Source organism: Vipera berus (assembly GCF_964194415.1).
Source record: "Vipera berus genome assembly, chromosome: 2".
In the NCBI taxonomy this organism is placed as follows: Eukaryota; Metazoa; Chordata; class Lepidosauria; order Squamata; family Viperidae; genus Vipera; species Vipera berus.
The window spans coordinates 496,390-518,653 of record NC_138203.1 but is presented as its reverse complement, the minus strand read 5'-3'; the positions used below and the strand labels follow the sequence as shown (position 1 = coordinate 518,653).

Genomic DNA, 22,264 nt, shown 5'->3' with positions numbered 1-22,264 from the left:
CCTGTAAAGGAATTGAGTACAGGTAATCCTCGAGTTGAAACTGGGATCGGAATTTCTATTGTCCATTGTTGCAGTCATAAATCAAGTCAGATCCAATTTTACAACAGTTTTTATGGGGATGGTTAAGTGAATTAAGCTTTCTCATTATGTGAACCCAGCTTCCCCAATGGACGGGTTGTTGTTTTTTTTTGCTGGAAACCGATTACGTGACTGCAAGATGCTGTAACTGGTTGTAAATGCAAGTGAGTCGACAAGGGCCTGAATTGCAATCGCGTGACCACAGTTGTACGTGAGAGAGTACATAGGTTATAAGTCACTTTTTCCAAAGCCACTACAACTTTGGACAGTTGTTAATCAAACAGTCACAAGTCCAGGATGACCAGTATTCTAAAAATCAAACTTTTGCTTCACATCTCTTCGTGTGTGTTCAAGGTGCCAATCTTCTCCTTTTGGCTGATTTCTGATCTCTGCTCACTCTTTGCCCACTAATTCTACAAGCAGAACACACTATTTACGGACGTTTTCCAGTTTTAGCGCTTTTGATACCCGGTGACTGCCTGGAGAGGTCCCTGCAGTTTTCTTGGCAACCTATCAGAAAATGGCTTGCCATTGCCTCCTTCTTAGGGCCGAGAGAGGCGTCCTGGACCAAGGTCAGTACCTGGCTTTTATGCCCAGGGCGGGACTAGAACTCACAGTCCCCCAGTTTCTAATCTGTTGCTTTACTGGCTGCGCCAAATGGGCTCTCACTTCCAAGAGAGAAAGTTCCCGTTCTTGCTTGCCTGCAAAAGCAGGGGGGACCCAAGCGACGGAACCGGAGGCGACTGCTTTGCTCTCTGCTAAATGTTTATTGTTTCTAAAGGAAGCAACTCACCAATGACGTCTGCCCACCCACGATCTTGACTTTTCCTCAAAGGAAAAAAAATACTTTCAAATTCCAAGCACCTCTGCATTAATCACGAGCATGATACCTTTTTTAGAGAAAAGTTCAATATCATTTCTCTGAAAACTGTTAATGCCAGTAAAAAAATAAATAAGAAGAAACAGCAAATTCTATTTATGCCTTTGTCCTTAGGGAATTGTGCACGCAAAATGGAAACATCCGTAGGTGATAACTTAGGAAATGGACTGTAGTGACAATTTTCTGCAGTCTGGGTCTTCCAGAGGCATTGAGATTAGGATTACAAGAATTGAGAATGGTTCCAACATATCTGGAGGGCACAAAGTTGGGAAAGGTTGTACCTGTCTTGTTTTGATGTCTAGTGGTTGAAGCATCAAGTTAGAACAGGGGTCTGCGTTCTAATCTTTAGGTGAAAGCTGGCTGGGTGACTTTGGGCCAATCACCAGGAGACGGTGGGTTCTAGTCCCAACTTAGGCATTAAACCCAGCTGGATGACTTTGAGCCAGTCACTCCCTCTGAACCCAACTCACCTCACAAGGTTGTTGTTATGGAGAAAACTGGAAGAGGAAGGTGCATTGGATATGATTGCTGACTTATTTGTAAAAATAATAAAAGCCCAATACAAACAAACAAACAAACAAACAAACAAATAAATAAAATAATCTTCAAACTAGGGTACAAATTATCCCTTACCCAAAGCAGTAGTAGTAGTAGTACTAGTAGTAGTAGTAGTGATAATGATTAATAATAATAATAATAATAATAATAATAATAATAATAATAATAATAATAATAAGAAGAAGAAGAAGAAGAAGAAGAAGAAGAAGTAGTAGTAGTAGTAGTTGGAAGGGACCTTGGAGGTCATCTAGTCCAACCCCCTGCTCAGGCAAGAAACCCTATACCATTTCAAACGAATGGCTGTCCACTTTGGGATCAGCCTACTGATCTCTCCACAGCATCGTTTTGTGATTTCAGCTGCAAAGTTATTCATTTGCACAGGTTTTCAACCGAGTCTAGCGTATAAACTACAACCCAGAAGAACATTAATTATTAAGATAAAAATTCCCGGTTTTGGTAATAGGGGAGGTTGAATTATTGTGACTGCCTCCCCAGTCTTTAATAGATTAGTGTTAATGTTTTTATTCATGATTCCCAGTTCCATAGGAAGATTGTGTGGCTGTGTTTTAAATTTATTGCAGATTTTTAATTCCCATTCCATACTGGAGAGTCCTACTGTGCTCCAAATTGTTGGACTGTAAATCAGAAATAGACCCTAGAATTAAATGCTCTGCAGATTTCTTTACTTAAAGTAATTTTGGCAATGGCTGGATTCAACCCTGGCTCAGAAGAGTTATACATGCCTAAGTTATTAATTAATTAGTCCTAATTAATTCCTTTAGGTCTTCTTCTGTGATGTCGCAACAGTCATTTCTATGGCCATGGTTAATATTCAGCAGTAACATTTCTTGAGAAGAACAGTAGGAAATTGACAGTCAAGGGGAACGTGTCCTTCTGGCTGAATACAACAGATAAGCGTGGCTTTGTGCCTTCTCTTTCTCATACTTTCTTTCAAGGTCTCTATAACAAGGTGGAAGAACTCTAAGATCCAATTAAACTATTATTCTTTTCCAAGCCAGTTTGGTATCCTTCCTATCATTGAGTTATTGAGTGTGCAGAATAACATGGAATCCTATGCCTCAGTTGTGGGCCTAAAATAATGGAATTGAGATCTTGGACCCATCCCCTTAAATTTTTCCTCCGGTATTCAACAGAATAACAACAACAGCAAAATAGGAAAAAAAAATCTTTTTTAAACTCCGAACAGCAACAGCTTTCTATATATTCATATATTATTTTGCGTTTGATGCTAAAAACGGCACGATGAGTTTCTTCACTGTTCTTTTTACCAATTCCGAATATCTTATCAAGGAGAGATTCAACGGAAGAAATAAGGAGAAACTTTTTGACAGCGAGGACAATTAACCTAATGGAACAGAAGTTGCCTTCAGACGCTGTGGGTGCTCCAGGACTGGAGGTCTTTAAGAAGAGACCGGACGTATGTTCTCCTGCTTGAGCAGGGGGCTGGACTAGAAGACCTCCAAGGTCCCTTCCGGCTCTGGTATTCTGTTATTCCAGCTTTATCTCTAATTTTGCAAGCTTTTTTTATTTCCCTATGTAATAATATTATCCAAAGAAAAGATCCTCCCACGTGCATGCCTCCTGATTCCACTCCCCAGCCAACAGAAGGGATGCAAGATCTCCTCATCTAGCGACTGCCTTGTTTAGTGATGGTTCAGTGATGAAAAAGTAACTTTCTGACCAATCCTCACGTTCATGACCTTCGCAGGTCTATAAAACAGAAGAAAGCTGAAGTTTAGCTCCAGCTCGGGGCAAGGGATACCTGAGCAAGGAAAGGAAAACCCCGTTCAGTTAGTAAAGCATGAGCAGGTATTTCAGAGCGCTCCTGCAAGACAGATTTGTAAAGGCTGAGAACAGCAAAGCTCTTCCAGGTTATTTAGCACCCTCACTGGATGCCTGGCATTGTGGAAGGGGAAAAAAAACCGACAACCCTGGCGATTTTCTTTTACCTTCAGACTGTTGTACGCTAGATCTGTATCTCGGTCCAAATCCACTTCGTTCTTCGTTTCAATTACCTAGAAGGATTAGGAAGAGAAGAAGAGAGGCATTTGATCGGACAGGATTCCTGCCTGCAGGCCCACCTCGCCTGACGTCGTCTGCCGCTGACAGCACGTCAGTGGTGAGGAGGACCCTGCAATTGAAGGGTCTTTAGGAAACGGAGCTATCCGGGGTCAGGATAAAACGATGGCGTGAGAGAATAGAAACACAAGCAACCCCTCATTTTAAGTTCAGGTGGTCCTTGACTTACAATCACGAGTGAGCCCAACATTTCCAGTGCTAAGCAAAATGGTCGTTCAGCGGGTTTTGACCCATTTTACAACCTTTCACGCCAGAGGGGTTAAGTGAATCACTGGGGCTGTTAAGTTAGAAACACGGTTGTTAAGTGAATCTGGTCATTGTCACTACTTGTCAGGAGGTCTCAAAAAGTGATCACGTGGCCCTGGGACACTGCGACCGTCATAAATACGAACCAATTGCTAAGCGTTTGAATTTTGATCACATGACCATGGGGATGCTGCAACGGTCGTAAGTATGAGAAACGGTCAAAAGTCTTTTTTTCCCCAGGGCTGTTTTGGCCACTAAACAAATGGTTATACATCGAGGACTATATGAACATTATTTAACAATACCCAATTTCTTCATTCTGCTCCTCCAGGTGCAAAGGACTGTTGGGGGCAACACGCCAACTCTGTAAACCACTTAGAGGGCTGGAAAAGCACTATGGGGCGGTATATAAGTCTAGGTGCTGTTGCTATCGCTATACAGAAGTTGTCCAGAAAATCTGGTTGGTTTTCTAATGGGGGCTACCGCAATGTTACATATGCCGATAGAGAGCCGATATTTCATACACACACGTGCCCGTATTTCTATTGCATTGCAGTCTTTTACTGGGTGGAATATTCCTAGACTGACCTCCAGGAGCTGCTGCTGGAAGACCATTAACACCATGAATGAGATGGATTCCAGGAACTCTTACACCACTTTGTTAGTCTTTAATCTTACATAAAACCCGGGATCTACTGCAACCGACTCAGCCAATGTGACCATCCTTCTGGGATTTTATACCGTGTTCACAGCAGGAAACCTTTCAGCCTCCGACTGCAACGGCTTTAGCCAACACAGCCAGTTGCCAGAGTAGGGTCTGCGAGGGCATCTTGGGGGCTGCAAGTCCGCCTCCCCCTAAATCCATTTTGAATTTCTGCAAGGGAGCATTGAGAAGTTGCAGGGCGTTTTTCTTTCCCGTTTTGGCGGTTGTCGCTTCTGTTTGTCAAGGGTAATACAAAATGCGTCACAAAAAGAAGCAGAAAGGCTATTCTCCAAGGGCCCCGACTGGGATGAGCGTTCTTTTAAATAAATGATTCTTTTTGCACCGTAAAAGCCCCAAACAAGCCGAAGCGACTGACGCGCAGGAGAAGCAGAACTTCTAAAAAGAGAGTCTCCCAAAATGAAGGGTCAGCCGCTGAAGGAGAAACCGACAAGCGGAAGGTGGAGGCAGAGCAGAAATGCCACCGTCCATAAGACATAGCAAAAGGACATTTGCCTCTCACGGAGAAATGAAATCTGGACGCACGCAAGGACTCTCTTTTTAGCCTGCCAGCGCCGATTAAGAGGCAGCAGGCATTCTGAGTGGAGGCAAAGCCTGCCAAGAGACGTTATATCAATTCTGGAGGAGCAAATGTAGGTTGTCAAGAACCGTCAATCCCAATTTACCTTTGCAGGAAAAGGGGATGCTCCTGCGGTGGGCCCAGTGGACTTCCTCTTATGAAACTGCCTACCGCTATGCCCAAAGCCCTCTAGGTTTCCCCTGCCTTGCCCTTTCTCGCGCTTCGGGACTACAACGGTGGTGTCGCCTGCAAATCCCAGAATTTGTAATCCGGATGCATTTGGAGAGTCCGGGCTAGAAATGTTGAGCGGTCTTTGCTAACGCTGCCATTGGATCACCCTCACGAAACCCAAGGGGCAGCTGAGGCTTCGGAGGGTCTCCAGAAGCGGTGAAGGCTCCAACAGTGGAACTTTTTAAGAAGAGACTGGACAGCCATTTGTCTGAAATGGTATAGGGTTTCCTGCCTGAGCAGGGGGTTGGACTAGATGACCTCCAAGGTCCCTTCCAACTTATTATTATTATTATTATAAATCTGCAGACTTCTGCATTAAAATGTTGGCTTTTTCCACTGAGATGCAGCCACCTCCTGCTGCCGCCGGAGCTGTCCTCAGAGCAGTGGGAGATGGACAATAATACGTGCTGTTCCTGGGTTCCACTACTCGTTCCTTCTACCGGAGCAGACTAGCCCAAGGTTTCCACCATCGTTCTCTCTCCTGCCCTGGCAGACTGGTGGGAAGCCCTGGTGGGCCCACCTTCTGCTTGCTTTTTTCTCTTCTCACTCAACCTTCTGCCTCACGCAATGAAACGAGCCCCCAGGCCAGGTTTTTCAGATGGGGCTGGCCACTGCCTCTTCCTTGGAGCTGAGAGAAAGTGACTCCCCATCATTTCCTACTCGGAGATGGCTGGGAAAAGCGGAGCACGTCTGGGGGCATCCTAAAAAGGACGCTGTAGGAGGCCATGAGCAAATCACTCAGCTGGCTTCCTCCCTTAGGCAGGACTAGAACTCAGAGTCTTCCAGTTTCTGGCCTGTGGTCTTAACCACGACACCAGACTGGCGTAGTAGCGTTTGGAAAGGTCCCAATACAAATATGTCTCCTGGCTCACAAAATGCAAGTATCTCTTGCGGTTAGGACTCTGGGTTGCTGACCAACCAGCCGGCCTTTGAGATTCGCCTGCTGCTGCTGCGCAACCAGGCTGAGTTCCCGCCCTTCGCGGCAGTTCGAAAGTGTGCAGTTGCAAGTAGACAGATAGGTACCATGTTAGGATGTTGAATTTAGTAGCTGGAACCGTAAAGTGTACAATAGGCCAGAACACACAGTTGTACTTGATTAGTTAGATCAGGAGTAGGCAACCTTGGCTCTTTTATGACTCGTGGACTTCAACTCCCAGAATTCCTGAGCTGGTGCTGGCTGAGGAATTCTGGGAGTTGAAGTCCACGAGTCATAAAAGAGCCAAGGTTGCCTACCCCTGAGTTAGACAGTGCTGACTCACTCATGAGGTTGCCGTAAATATAAAGGGGGAGTTTCCCTTTTTTCCCTTCCCCGTGTTCTGTATACCGATTAATTCACCTCGTGATGCTCCTGTGTCCCTGACTATCTTTCCTTTTCTGGATGATGACAAAGAGTGCTGTAACTTTGAGGGTTCAATATATTTATATTTATAAGAAAACCCCCAAGTTTGTGTTAGCGTCTCTGACTTCATCTGGACAGCTGCTGCGCAATTCCATGACACACCACTTACTTGGGCACATTAACCTGGAAGGAGCCCCCAACCGGGCATCCCCCGGGCAGTGGGGATGCCAGCGGCCAATCCTTTCGCCCTGGAAGAGCCTCGGTGCTTCCGAGGTGAACGCAAAACATTTCAGATGCCAGGAAATGCAGCCCAACTTCAATGCAGCATCTTTTAGAGAAATCCAACACGCTTCAAATGAAAAGGCCACCAGCCCCTATTTACGTTTCCCTTCCAAGAACAGCTGCAGATTCCCCTTAGCCAAATGCCGCATCTTAAACTCGGCCCACTGCAAACTTCAGCTGCAAGAAGCAGAGCAAACGTGGGCATTCAATCTGAGGCTGCCTTTTCATCACAATCTATCAAGAGCCAAAGGCAGAGCCAGGATCTAAATTTCCCAGTGGCCAGGAAATACAATTGATGTGGCTTGGATTTCATGATGGCTAAGGAGTCCTGGCCAAGCTCATTAACCTTACAGCCAGATAAATCATTTCAACGGGGACTATGCATTCCTGCCCAGAAGACGCAGCAACAAAACTCAGAGTCGTAATTCTGGATGTATTTCTAATGAACAACCACAAATCCGAAGTGTAGACATCGCAGGATGCAGATATTATGGATTGGGCCACAGGAAACAATTATAAAAACAACAAAGATCCTCTCAACTCCAGGAATAATATTCTGGAAGAGAAGCTTAACGAAGAAAAAGCTCTTCGGGAGAGAGAGATGCCGAAGTTAAGAACACATTTCAGTATTTACAGTCTTAAATGGGGCGGTTCCAAGCGTATTGGAACGGCGCCATTAGATTGGATTCATTTTAAACCAGCGCTGAAATGCATCCGAGGGGATGGCAGAAATGCTTCTAAAATGCCAGTTCTCCAATAGTTTTTTTTAGAAAAAATAAAAAAATAAATAAAAAGCAGACTAGGGTCTTTGGCTACTTTCAATGATAAGATTTCTCAAATGTTAACATATCCATTTCTGCTCTGTGCTCAACAGGAGTAACCTTTGCTACCTCCATATTCCATTCTGGAGTCAGGGATGACTGTAAATTCATCATTCCATTTATTTCTCGCAAATGAAGGCAAATTCTATTCATCAAATTCTGAAGCTACCCACCTCCCCGACACCATCCGTAGGCAGGAGTGACAGGAAGAGTAATGGGGGTGTCGGTTCGTTCTCCAAGCAACTGGGTCGGTTTCCAAACGTTTGGTTACCAGGCTAGGGAACATCTTTAGCGGCGCTTAGGATGTGTGTGTGTGTGTGTGTGTGTGTGTGTGTGTGCTCTTCTGTTCAAGAGGGCTTCAGGTGTGGGTGTGTCAAGTGAGGGTCTTGTGAGGAGTCTTCAGAGACGGCTCTTAGGGTGGGGAGGCTACTTCAGGTCAGGGTCACGGGAGGGCGTGAATGACCAGCGGGTCAGGGTTGAGTCTTTGGAGAGAGGCTGGTGACGGCTCTTGGGGTGGGGAGAGTGTATCAGGTCAGGTCAACTGCTGTGTGTGGGGGGGGAAAGGGGTTTGAGGGGCGGTGATGTCTCTGGATGGCTGTGCAGTTGATTTGGCTCCTGAGGGGTTTGCAGGCTGCCTGTCGACCGATGTGTCTGTTGATGGAGTGGCTCGTGGAGTGCCAGGCTTTGAGGGAAACAAAACATTCGGAAAGCAACCTACAAGCTCGGAGAACGAACCTCCACCCGAGCTGCAGATATTCGCCACTATGGAAACTAATGGCTACTTTAGAATGAAGCAAGGTAGGGTGCAAAGAAAGAAGTGAATCTGCAACAAAACAATGACATGCAATTGTTGTGTAGGAGATGAGCAGGCTGAGCCCGAGGTAGGGAGGGAGGGGTCAAACGCGTCCTAGGTCACGAGTCCCTGCGCACCCGCCAGAGATCTCAGCCTCTCTTATCTCCCTTGACAGTTGGTCAGATTCTTGTGGAGAGCTTAAGCCTGCCATAAACCTTTATGCTCCTTTGAATTCCTGATTTCCCCACTGATTGACATTAGATCCTTAAAGGATTGTCTCTAATCATTTTGAGAATTTGATTTTCAAAACATTTTTGGACCATGGTGCAAAACTCACTGTTCCCCCAAAAGTATACTGACACTTTCTAGTGGTCCATTATACATAGTCCTTGAATTATGACCACAATAAGGTGGTTCATGAGTTGTTAAACAAATCTGGCTTAGGTTTTGACTTTGCTTTTCAGAAGCCACATGGGAAGGTCACAAATGGCAATCACATGACCCTGGGATGCCACAACCGTCATAAATACATGCCAGTTGCCAAGCACCAGAATTCTTCTCACGTGATGGTGGGTTGCAAGTGGGAGTATAGTTGCAAGTCACTTTTTTCACCGTCACGGTTCAAACGATTGCTAAACAAATGGTTGTAAGTCAAGGACTACCTTTATTGACAACCCCAACTTACTAAGAAAAATAAACAATTAAAATGCCAGCTGTTGTGGGTACATATCCCCACCCTCCCTCCTTCTATAGTAACTCCAGGGGATATTATGAATTCTCTCTCTTTCCCCTCGCACAGCAGGCAACCTTGGAGAGGAGTTCAAAACTAAAGGGATCACGTTGAAATGTCAAAACATGGAAAAGTTTCATTTCCTTGAATTTTTAGAGGCGTTATTAAATATAAGGACAGGGGGTTCTTTCACTACAACACGTGGCTCAATCTGTAGACCCTTAAAGAACGTTGTAATTTTTTTCAGACATGCCTACGGTAAGTCAACATCGGTTCTGGCTCTACCTGAGATTTCTTGCTTTCGTTCTCTTTCTTTTCCAGCTGAGTCTTCAATTTTCTTCTCTCCTGTTCGAGTTCCCGCACTCTCTTCTGCAGTTTTAGGAAGAGACTCATGTCCATGGCTGCCTTCTCCAAGCCAACTTCCTACGGAGGAACGGGAACAGCCAACAATGTGAAAGAAGGGTAAAGCAGCAGAGAAGACACACCAACTCTCTGGAAACTTGAAGAATGGGGTTGGGGTCACTTTGCTGAGAATCACTGAGAAGCACCCACAAATAAGCAGACCCCCCATTTGAGAAAGAAAATGCAGTTGGGTTCTCTTTTGGAAACCAGGACTTGAAGTAAGAATTGCTGCATATCTTTGTAGAGGCGGTTTTTGTGTATCTAGATAGTTCCACTCTTTTTGGCTAAACGGGAAGTCCGAAAAGCACTTTGCAAATTAAACAGGTGACTAGGTCAACGTTTCCAATATGGAGAAGGCTTCCAAATATCTGCTTTTATCCTCCACAACTCAACTTGTGGTCTCCTAGGTACAGGAATAAATTTAAATGGGGCTCATACACACCCAAGTTGCAAAAGAGATACAAGACCTTAGCAAGAGCAACATGCATGTAAGAAAAGGCTTCGTGTGTCACGCATGGCTTGGGGCAAAGTTACTTTCAGGACCATCTCTCCCCAGTGACGTCTACTCATTCCATTAGGTCTGGCAGGAGAGACATGCTCTGGGTTCTGTCCTCAAGAGAGGACCATCCGGTGCAATATTCAAATTTAAGATTTCTGGACTTCAACTCCCAGAATTCCCCAGCCAGCCGTATAGGCTGGGGGATTCTGGGAGTTGAGGTCCACACATCGTATAGTTGCCAAAGTTGAAAAACAAAGATCTAGTGCAGGGACCCAAACTTGGCTGGCTGAGGAATTCTGGGACTTAATTTTAACATAAGTGATAAAATTTGGAGACCCCTGATTTAGTGGGACCCAGGAGGAACGTCTTTTCTGCTCAGCTGGGATTATATGAGGCATCAAAAACTTAGCTTTGCCATCAATCCTGAGGCCCTGGCAGTGTGGATGAGCTGGCTTTTTGGTTATATTGATTTTGAGGCGATGTGATTGTTCTCAGATGCTATTTTATACCGTGTTATGTTATTTATGTTTTTAATTATTGGTTGTGCTTTCATTCCGTTTAAAAACAATGTTGTATACCAGATGGGTGGCCGTACTAATTAATTAAGTGGGTTGCAATGGGATTCTAACCAACTGCAATGCAGAATTTCAAAGTTTCAAGGCCAGGTTTGAAAAGAGAACTAAAACACGAAGGAACTCTAGCTTAAGTAATTTTAACTCACACAAGCTTTGTGTGTGCAACATGAAATGTAGAAGCTTTTTAAAAGTCCTAAAATATATTGAAATTTGACACCTGAATGCCTTGAAAGATTGCAAGAAAGGAACCTTCCTTCAACTCTTTGGAAAGCAAATCTATGTAAATATATCCCTAGCAAATGGTGGTCTTAATTTTAAAACATTATTGCTCATTGTGCTCTATGTACAGTTGCAAATCCCTAGGAAAAGCATTCGTTTAAACAGTAATCCTCCATAATTGGCTAATTAAAAAAATAAAACCAGGAAAGTTCCTCTCAATACAAAGCTGAGGTTGTAATGCTTGCTGCTCCAGGATTTTATCTTCTGTTCAGTCGTACTTTCAAATCGCCATCGTTGGTTTAAATTAGATTTCTTTACCGCCCCATCTTGGCCATGCTGGTTGGGAATGGGGTGGGGGGCTTGTAGTTCAGCCCAGAGAGAGGTCACCAGAGATAACACATTTACTTTGCCTCTGCAGAAGAAATTCTTCTTTTGCTTCCAGTTCCATACCTCTATCTGCTGTATGGCATCTTCCGTATCTCCTATTTCAGACGTAGAGACGGATGGGTAGTTGGAATCCGATTCCAAGCTGCTTTGGTTCGAGGGGTTTCTCCTGTGCCCTGGGCTTTGCTATCCAAAGAGGAAAACCATATTAGGTTGACTCAGCTGATACATCGGATGCAAGACATCAGATGCAAACCCCCCGCCCCAAAAACCCCCAATTGTTAAGCTGACCTCTCTTGAGATTGCGACCGTTTCTACTTAGAAATAATGTCAGGAGTTGCATTACTTTTTTTTAAGGAAACCACAACGTTAACCTTACAGTCGGCTGATGAGAGGCCACTTGGCTGATGCGCAAAACCCACGTCAGAAGACACGCTGACACTTGTATTCCACATGGGCCTCCTGTCACCATCCAAGCATCACACCAGATGGAACTGTGACCAAGGAGGCCTCAAGTGATAAACAGTGTCAGGCATTGACGCTTAATCTACTGCACCCAGGAGATGCTTCACATGTATTTATAGCAGCAGAGGACGAAGGAAATGAAGCCTCTTGTCTACACACCCCTCATATTCCTCACCTAGGCCGTGTGTGCAATTAAAATCTAAATCAGCCCAAGTGACCTTTTTGTTGTGACTCAGGGCCAGCCTGTGGGCCCGGCAGCCGGCTCGGATGTATCGGATGACTCAGATGAGGGGGAGGGGGAGGGTGTGGAAGACGAACCGGCTGATGATGGCTTGGAGGCTTTGCAGAGCCCTCAGCCGGGGACCTCTTCTCAGCTGCGTGAGCCCGATAGTGCGGAGGATGATGACCCACAGCTGGCCCTGTTCAAGGACGCCCGACGCAGGAGGCAGTCGAGCAGGAACAAACAAAGAAAGGCTGTGGGACTCCTCGGGAGGAGGCACAGGGAGACCACGCCCTGAGCTCTCAATAAAAGGAGTGTTTGGGGAGGGGCTGGTTGCTGAAAGCAACCCTTCCGCTTGAGGATTCAAGTTCCTGTGTTTTTGTTTCTTGTTCTGTTAATTGACTATTAAACCTTGGCAAACGCTTTTCAGCCTTGGACGCTCTCCAGTCTCTTCTGTTTAAATAGGGGTTTGCCTTACTACAAGGCCGGAAGAGGGCTGGTTCAGAACACTTTTAAGTTTCTTCACCAAATTTGGAAACAGAGACTTTGGGTAGGTTATTTCTATGAATGTACCCAGAAAAAGCTCTCTGAGAATTGTATAAAGGGATGAAGCCACCTCACCACAGTTGCGCTCCTATAAAACAAAACAAAACAGCCTAAGGCTGGAGGCAAAGGATGTGCTTGAGACTTCTGTACGGAGACAGTACATGAATGAGAAGAAAGAGCTGCTTGTCTGGCCACTGAATCCAAACAGGCAATCACCAAACATTTGCTGAGGCCCGTGGTGGTCTCCAAGGGGAAAACGGAAAACCAAATCTAAGTCAGGGTAGAGGCCATGGTGATGTCTCGCCATCAGGAGATGCTCAAATACGGCCTTGGAGTTCAAGTGTGCTGTCACAAGGGCAGATGAACCCGCCCTGGCTGCTGGACAGGACTCTTGTGGAGCAGAGGAAAGCAACATTTTGATTAGCCAAACCAATCAATCCAAGATGAAGGCAGCATTTTGATTGGCCAGTCCATAGCCATTAGGGTTAGATGATATAAAGCAGGAGCGTCTAACTTTGTCAACTTCAAGATTTGTGGAGCAACTCCCAGAATTCCCCAGCCAGCCATACTGGCTGGGGAATTCTGGGAGTTGAGGCCCAGAGGTCTTAAAGTATAAACCCAATATATAAAGCATAAATGGCCACTGGCTTAGATCAGCCTTGTAAAATCATTTATACAACCCTGCTGCCAATATTAACTGATCTACAAAAAGCTTGTGACCCTTTAAGTCCACTAACATAAGAATCGTAAGTTCAGAACATAAAGACGGAGTAAAATTAATTAATTAGCATCCTGTCCCACTCATTATGATTCCATTGATCCGATCATACCCTCCGGAAGGAATTTCAGAAGCAGGTTCTCTTCCATTCAACTGAATCAAAGCACAGAAGAGCACAGGCTATCACTTGGGACTAAATATTAGCAATAGCCGTAAAAATTGCAAACAGGCCACGGCTACAACATCAGTAGAGCCCTGGTGGCGCAGTGGTTAAAATGCAGTCATGGCAGGCTAACTCACTGCTCACTGCCAGCAGTTCGATCCTGACCGGCTCAAGGATGACTCAGCCTTCCGTCCTTCCAAGGTCGGTAAAATGAGGACCCGGATTGTTGGGGGCAAATAGGCTGACTTTGTAAGGCAGCCAGGGAGGGCTGTAAAGCACCAAGGGGCAATATATAAAGCTAAATGTTGTTGCTTTTGCTAACTGGCAGTCAGCTTACCCCCAATGACAGAACACCATCTCTGGGCATCTCCTTGTGACCTCGAGATAAGAGCGCTCCCCCATTATTACCTTGATGAGAGCCATCTCCTCGCTGAGATTGTCGTATCTCTGCTCCAGCCGTGAATATTCCTGCACAAGGTTCTGGTAACGGACTCTCTCCTCGTCAAGCTCCTTCTTCATCTGATTTTCTTCAAGTGCATTTTTGGCAAATTCATCTTATAAAAAATAAGGAAGAATCTTGAGGGCCACTGAAAAGAGGGGGGGTCACCCTCTCTGATCTGGAGAGCAGCCTGCGGATTTAGCTTTTAGCCAGCCTGCCTGCCTGCCTGTTGGCAGTGCTCCCTGCAGTCCGGTGAGTGCCTCAGATCCAGTCAGTTCCTCACACCTTACAAAATGGATTACACGTTTCTATCGTACGTGTAGCACAGTATTATGTGCCCCTGCTCTATAATTTTAGCACTGTTATCCAGGTGCTCTAAGCCATACGCTAAAAAAATAACTGCAGTCCAGAATGGAAATAAACTGGTTAATACTCTTAAAAGGAAACTTCTGACAGTTTACATTCTTAGGAATATGGTCTACTTTGCTAGCATTATAAATAACTTAGAACAGGGGTCCCCACCTTGGCAACTTTAAGACCTGTGGACTTCAACTCCCAGAATTCCCCAGCCAGTCTTAAAGTTGCCAAGGTTGGGGACCCCTGCCTTAGGCCATCCACAGTCGCTTTACTGGTGAAATGGGTGGCCTACAAATTTAATAAATATGCTTCTGTGCCACTTCACAAACAGAGCAGGAACCTACAATCAGAGCAATTTTTTAAAAAAAATAGTCCAACAAAAAGTTAAAATGCCCAGTTAATCAGGCATACTTTTTTAAAAATGTGGTTGTTTTTCATTTACTTTTTTTTTTAAGGAAGAGGTCATCCTTGTACAGTATTATTTACTTTCACATGGCATGAATTTCCTCTAAGGCAGAAAGGAACACTTCGACATCCTTGCCGTACAGCGCACAAATTAACTCCAAAGTTCAAGTAATATTGATTTTGCCAGGCGAGTCGATTGATCTCTAAATGAGGCCTCTGACGGTTTCAGCCCTGAAATGCATTTCTTAGCCAATTTTCGGACTACAATGCTTCAATAAAGTAACACCGAATGCTTACATTTCAGCCTTGCTTTCATTTCCCTACTTTTCTCTTTCGCTTGGTTAACGTTTAACTCAATGTTATGTTAAGCCGATTCTCTTCTGGATCGCTCCAGTGTTTTCTGAAGGCGCCGAATGTGTTCTGGTTTGAACATTGCTGTTTTTAAATTGTCCGCAGACTTTTCAAGGCAGTTTCAAGGCAAAGGGTCTTTTTAGCATAGAATACAATTCCCTCCCCTCCTCATGGCTCCAGGGATTAAATCAGTTTATACTTAGAACCGTTCCACCTTCAACAGAGAAATTTCAAGCAATATTTTTGAGACAGAGAAAAGAGGCAACCTGTTTGAAAATTATCACAATTATTATTATTTACAGTGGAGACAAGGAGAAAGGACTCATAAACACACACTGGAAAAAAATACAAACACTTTCACTTAGTTATCCATACGAATAAAGCCATCTGCTACTTCGGCTTACCTTCGGAGTGACCCAAGATTTTGTTGTTCAGGGCCTCTTTTTCTTCCTTCAGAAGGCCGTTCTCCTCTTCCAAGTCAGATATCCTCTAAGAAGAACAGAAGAAAACCAAGTCAACGTCCACAAGGTTGGCCAATCTGAGGTCACTATACCCTGCAGGCCGATCCTGTTTCACATCGGCTGACTTTTATAGCAAAACCGGTTCCTTCCTCCTTCATTAAAACAATGAGAGTTTTGCTCTGAGCCTAGGCCAGCGAGTGGTTCCCAACGGTATCTTAAAGAGGAAGGCAACACAAAATGAGCAAATGTTGACAGGGCAGGCAGCTCCTGAATTACTACAGGCCATTTAGCGACCGTTCAAAGTTACAACGGCACTGGGAAAAGCATCTTATCACCCTTTTTTTCAAACTTATGATAGACTACTGTAGCATCCCCGGGGTCACGTGATCAAAATTTGGACGCTTGGCAACTGACTCATATTTATGACGGTCGCAGCGTCCCGGGGTCACGTGATCCCCTTTTGCGACCTCCTGACAAGCAAAGCCAGATTCACTTCCCAATTGTTTTATTAACTTAACAACTGCAGTGATTCGCTTGACAACTGTAGCAAGAATGGTCGTAAAATGGGGAAAATTCACTTAACAAATGTTTCGCATAGCAACACAAATTTTGGCCTCAGCTGTGGACATAAGTCAAAGATTAAAGATGATCAGGGGACTGGAGGCTAAAACATATAAGGAACAGTTGCTGGAATTGCAACCATCCAAAAAATTGGGACCAAAATACGTGGGACCATTCCCTATTAAAAGGATCATAAATCCAGTAACAGTAGAATTAGAACTACCAAAAAACCTCAGACAAATTCACCCAATTTTCCACTGAAGCCTGTTAAAACAGGAACAACAATCACCTTTACGACCAACCATTCCCCCCCACCTCCCCCCATTATGGTCGAGGGGGAACATTATTTTGAAATAAAAGAAATCTTAGACTCCAGAAAATACCACGGCGCAACCCAATACCTAGTAGCATGGAAGCAACTTCCCACCTCCCAAAATAAATGGGTTCACAAATGCCACATTAGAGCCCCCAAACTATTAAAAAAGTTTCACACTGACTACCTGAACAAACCCTACTAACTTCTGTACATTTGTTTTGTCTCTCAACAGGTGGATCTCTCGTATTTTTAAGGGGGGCAGGATGTCAGAACCCATATATATCTTGCTTTCCTATTTCTCCTTCCTATTGCTTCCCTGACCCAAATTCCATTCTCTTCTCTCCCTGGGTTCTGCCATACTCCTGGAGGGAAGGGGGGGAGTGAGTGCGGGTTTATTGCCTTGGCTTCCTCTATCACTACAATGTAACACTTTGCTTTCCTGTGTTGTTTCTTTCTGAACTTTCTTCTCCCTAAACTGTCAGCTAGCAAAGGGGGGGAGGAAGAAAGGAACGTAACCTCCGGCAACTGGCTTATCTCTACGCTCTCAAGAGAAGGTGTGAAGAGCCGCCTAAACACCACTGCTACAACCGGAGCTGACCTGATGTTATCTCCCCTTTCCCACAACGGACCTAATACCTGGGGATTGGCCGATTTGAAACGACCAAACTTTGGGGTGGGGTTTGCTTGGGGACACTTTAACCTATCAATCTGTGCGGGAAAACCTCAGATCCTGTCTAGCATGCCTGCTATCAGCTTCTCCTAATAAAAGTTCCTTTTGGAAGAGTTTGCTTCCATGAGTTCTGCTTTCTTGGCATGAGGTTTTGAAGCAGGCCCTGACAATAGGTCTAGTCTAGTGAAGAGAAGGACGAGGGGGGACATGATAGCAGTGTTTCAATATCTCAGGGGCTGCCCCAAAGAAGAGGCAGTCAAGCTACTCTCCAAAGCGCCCGAAGGCAGGACAAGAAGCAACAGATGGAAACTAACCAAGGAGAGAAGCAACCTGGAACTAAGGAGAAACTTCCTGACAGTTTAAACAATTAACCAGTGGAACAGCCGGCTTCCAGACTGGCTCAATGAGGGGAAAAATTTACTTATGGCAGAGAGATTTAAAATTGTTACTTTGATAAACACTCTATTACTACATCCCATCACCTACAAGAATGAATTCATTATATTTTACCAGATGAGCTATTTATCTCGCATTTTCACTCAAAATGAAAATTCTGAGAAGTTGGGCAGCCAAGGGGAAAAATGAGTTAGTAAGAGAAATAAAATTAATTTTTAAAAGGCTGTGAAAAGCTTAATGAAGCATACATTAAACAAAAAGCCATCATAAACATTGCGGTTGTTTAGAAAAAGCAATGTATGACACATGCAGGCACACTTAACGAAGACTTAATGAAGGCAGGACAAGAAGCAACGGATGGAAACTAATCAAGGAAAAAAGCAACCTAGAACTAAGGAGAAACTTCCTGACATTGGGAACAATTAACCAGTGGAACCACCTGCCTCCAGAAGTGGTGAATGCTCCAACACTGGAAGTTTTTAAGAAGAGACTGGCCAGCCACTTGTCTGAAATGGTATAGGGTTTCCTGCCTGAGCAGGGGGTTGGACTAGATGACCTCCAAGGTCCCTTCCAACTTCTTCTTCTTCTTCTTCTTCTTCTTCTTCTTCTTCTTCTTCTTCTTCTTCTTCTTCTCCTTCTTCTTCTTCTTCTTCTTCTTCTTCTTCTTCTTCTTCTTCTTCTTCTTCTTCTTATTATTATTATTATTATTATTATTAATTATTATTATTATTATTATTATTATTATTATTATTATTATTATTATTATTATTATTATTATTATTATTATTATTATTATTATTATTATTATTATATGACACAATGCACAAGCATTTTTTTTAGGAATTATACACCTTACTTAAAAAAAGTCATGACACCAGCTGATAATGGTATAGGATCTTCTGCCCGAGCAGGGGGTTGCACTAGATGACCTCCAAGGTCCCTTTCAACTCTCTTATTTGGGCATTGGTAACCTTCATTGGAATATCATAATAACCTACCTGTAAAGTGGTCTGGAGATGGGCTCAAAAGGGTTACTGACCGATTGCCTTCCCATGTGTATTTTAGACCTCTGCTAAAATTGGGTGCCTGCTAGCCAGATGCAATGTTGTGATATTGGCCCACAAACACTAAACAATACTTGTGACCAGGATATCAAAAAGAGAATGTGGCCTTCCCAATAGAGAGTTACTACCCCCTTATTGATTGCTTCTGGTTTAAGGGAATGCTGGTTTGTTTTTGGCAAAGCGGGTGGTCCATAACATAAATAAATCACCCATCAATCTCTGGTCAATTTTTAAGGTTCTTTTCAAGCCACATATATCAAGTACCCAGGAAGTAAAAAATGATACCGATTTTAGGATATTGTTAAAGCTGTTCTGGGGGTAAATACAGAATCTTAAAAATTTTAAGAATAATTTCCTAAACTCAGAGTGCGTAAATTAAGGCAAAATTTCTTCGACACCCTTTCTCTCACATCTGAACATCTTCACTTCAACCCGCTTTAGTCTCTTGCTTTCCCACAATCCCTGGGATGGGAGAATGAGAATCTGGGTCCCCCTAGCCCACTACAGCACGCTGCCTCAGCATACTGCTTCCCATCACACCTGGAACACACAACCCTAAGCAACACACAGGTAGTCCTTGACTTACAACCATTCATTTATTTACCATTCAAAGTTACACTAGCACTGAAAATAGTGACTTATTTGGACCCTTGGCAACTGTCTTGCATTTATGACGGCTGTGACGTCCTTCTGACAAGCAAACAAGAATGGGAAGCCACTTTCACGTAACAACTGTGTTAACAATTGCAGTGATTTGCTTAACAATGGCAAGAAAGGTTGTAAAATGGGGCAAAACATGCGTGCCAACAATCTTGTTTACCAATGGAAATTTTGGACTCAATTTTGTTCAGAAGTTGGGGACTAGCTGTATTAATCAAACCAATTAAATGAATCATTTTGTGCGTGTGCCTTTGGGTCAATCTGGATTCGTAGCAACTGCCTGGATAAGTCCTTGCAGTTTTTTAGCAAGATTTTCAGAACTGGTTTGGCATCACCAAACCAGAGAGAGAGAGAGACACACTGGCCCAAAGTTAGCCAGCTGGCTTCATGGCTGACTAGAAATGATGGTTTCCTGGATCTAACCTGGTTCCTGAATCACTACACCAAACTGTCTCTCCAAAAAATGAAATTAGCACACCCGAAGAAGCTAAGTGGTTTCTGCCCACTACAATTTGACTGCCCTAAATTGTTTTGGACAATCATTTTAGTGCAAGCAATATTATTCTGTTACAAGGGGCTGCACAGGACCACAACCTTACACTCCAAGTTTTATTGTGCATAACAAAACTGCAGCTCACTGAAGAATAAGTTTAATTTGGGGAAACTGCTACTCAGATTGTATGAGGCTTTTGAGCAATTATAAAAAGGAGGCTTTGGTGCCTCCGTATCATAACGTGTTTTTTGCTGTTGTTGTAGAATAGCAATTTCGGACATCTGTACAAATGTCTAATTTTCAATGTACGTTCATACATTTTTCCACACTTTCCTCAGCAGGAAAACTCTGCAGAGACACTTTAGCAGTGATTGCAGGTGACGTTAAAAGCCAGGAGAAACGGAAAGCGGGAAGGCGTGGGAAGGCACTCTTAGAACCAAAGAAAGGCCTTCGAGCTGCTTTGCAACGAATGTCTCCGTATGCTAAAACACAGAGGGGGGAGAAGACTCCCCAGAAAGGGACAAAATTAGAGCCGTTTTTCAATGCCGGTGCCCGGCTAGAGGGCAGCCCCGTGAGGGCCTGGGCTGAGCTCAAAAAGAACACGAGGTCCAGCAAGTCCTTGAAACAACATCAAAGTTGTTAGCTGCCAGGATGGGAGACCACCAAGAAATTCCATTCTTAAGCCTAAATTGACAAGTTGTTTAAAAAAAAAATCCCAGAAGATGGCAACAGTAAATGGACTTTAAATTTGCAGAGAAAAGCACAAGTATGCGAAACCATCAGGAGCTGAGCTCAACGTAATAAGCGCCTTAAAAACTGTTTAAAAATAAGATAATGCTCTTAATCCTCAACATCTCAGTACATTAATTTTGCCCTCGCTGAACTATTGCTTTCGCCTTCGGCACGGTTGCAAGTCACAAGATGGCTTGGATCACCTAAGCATAAATACAAGCCGCTCTCAGCTTACAACTGCTTGTTCAGTGCCTGTTCGAAGTCCCAACGGCACTGAAAAAGGTGACTTACGACGGATCCTTGCACTTACGACCGCTGCATGGTCATGTGATCAAAATTCGGCCTTTATGACAGCTGCACTGTCCTAGGGTCATGGGCCGAAGCCAGATTTGCTTAATGACCGCCTGATTCACTTAACGACTGCGGTGATTGGCTTAACCAGCATGGTAAAAAAAGTCGAGGACAACCCACTTAACAACTGCCTTGCTTAACAATGGAAATTTTGGTCCCAATTGTGGACGTAAATCGAGGACTACCTGTATGCCGTTTCAGTTGGGTTTCTGGAGCTTGAGGATGAAAATTGCTGTGTGATGTTATGGCGACTGAGTTGCCATTTGATTTTTTTTTTTAGGATTGGCTGTTATTTTTATCAAGTAATATTCGTGTGTGTGTGTGTGTGTGTGTGTGTGTGTGTGTGTGTGTGTGTGCGTTCGCGTGTAATAGTGGTGAATATCTGTACCTGGGGTGTGGGATGATGATGGAGATTCGTTCTCCGAGACGGTGAGTACTTGGGTGCTGAACAATAATAGGCAATAAATTAAATAAGAAACAAACATGAGGATATGAAAGAGTTCTAGTACAGCTGACTTCTAGAGTGAAATGTTGAGGATTCATCAGCATTAGATGTCTTGCAGATGTACAGATGGTCCAGATAGTCACTGTCTGTTATTATTAGTCCTTTGGGGTATATAGTTCATGCAACACCATATATATATATTCTGTTGCTGTTAGAGGGGAAAAAGGCTGTAAAATGGAAAGTTACAAACTAAAATCTGTGCAGGAGTAACTGCCCTTCTTTCCTTCCACAAAAATTTGTATCCAAATTCATCTCCTTTCTTCCTTTCCTTCCATGTTTAATAGCACGGAACCCTTGCAAACCTCACCACCTCTGGATTTATATTAAAAATCAGGACAAAATGCTCTCTTTAATATTAGCCAGGTATTCTTCCTTTTTTAGATTATTTGAATGATCTGGCGAGAAACGGGAGAATTCTCAGGTCAACGCACACATTTTCCCAAAGCAGAAAAAGAGAAACCGATTGAGGAATACAACTGGGACAGTTTAAACATTTGTCCGTTGAAAAAGGTCGTGAATTTGCTCTTAGCCAGCCATTATTTGTGCTATTCCCACACAACAAATTTGTCTTACAAATCCATCAACCAACGGGTGTCCTGACGGCCACTAGTAAGAACCTCAGAGCTCCAAATCGTTATGTTCGTATGGTTATTAAGTATTTCTGCACGACCCTTAAATTTGGCTACAAACAAATGACCTTTTAAACTCCACCACCAGCAAGCACAATGACGAGGGAGAGAGGCTTCGTGAAAAGCTGGATGTGCAGATTCAGCACCTATTTCTCCTCCCTGCAGAAATTCAAGGCCTAAGGAGGCCCTGTGAATCGTGAGCGGGCGGGCTCGGCCTACCCATTCCCGAATACCTGTCTGGGGGGGGAATTTAACTGAACGGGCCAACTGCGAAATACACGAACCGGCCTCACCGCCCTTAGAAAAGGCCTCACTAATGATACAAACTGTGCACAACAATCAGAA

General features: G+C 44.0%; 1 protein-coding gene across 3 annotated transcripts in view; it reads right to left on the bottom strand.

Annotated features, from left to right (window-relative positions):
- MYO5B (myosin VB) overlaps window positions 1–22,264 on the bottom strand; it is a 241,397-nt gene that overhangs the window by 33,717 nt on the left and 185,416 nt on the right. For all 3 annotated transcript variants that reach the window (XM_081319235.1, XM_081319237.1, XM_081319236.1), the window contains 5 exons: window positions 15,486–15,570; window positions 13,938–14,083; window positions 11,484–11,603; window positions 9,624–9,761; window positions 3,487–3,552 (listed from right to left, as the gene is read on the bottom strand). In XM_081319235.1, coding sequence (XP_081175361.1) covers window positions 3,487–3,552; window positions 9,624–9,761; window positions 11,484–11,603; window positions 13,938–14,083; window positions 15,486–15,570 — 555 coding nt within the window. The remainder of the gene's footprint in view (window positions 1–3,486; window positions 3,553–9,623; window positions 9,762–11,483; window positions 11,604–13,937; window positions 14,084–15,485; window positions 15,571–22,264) is intronic.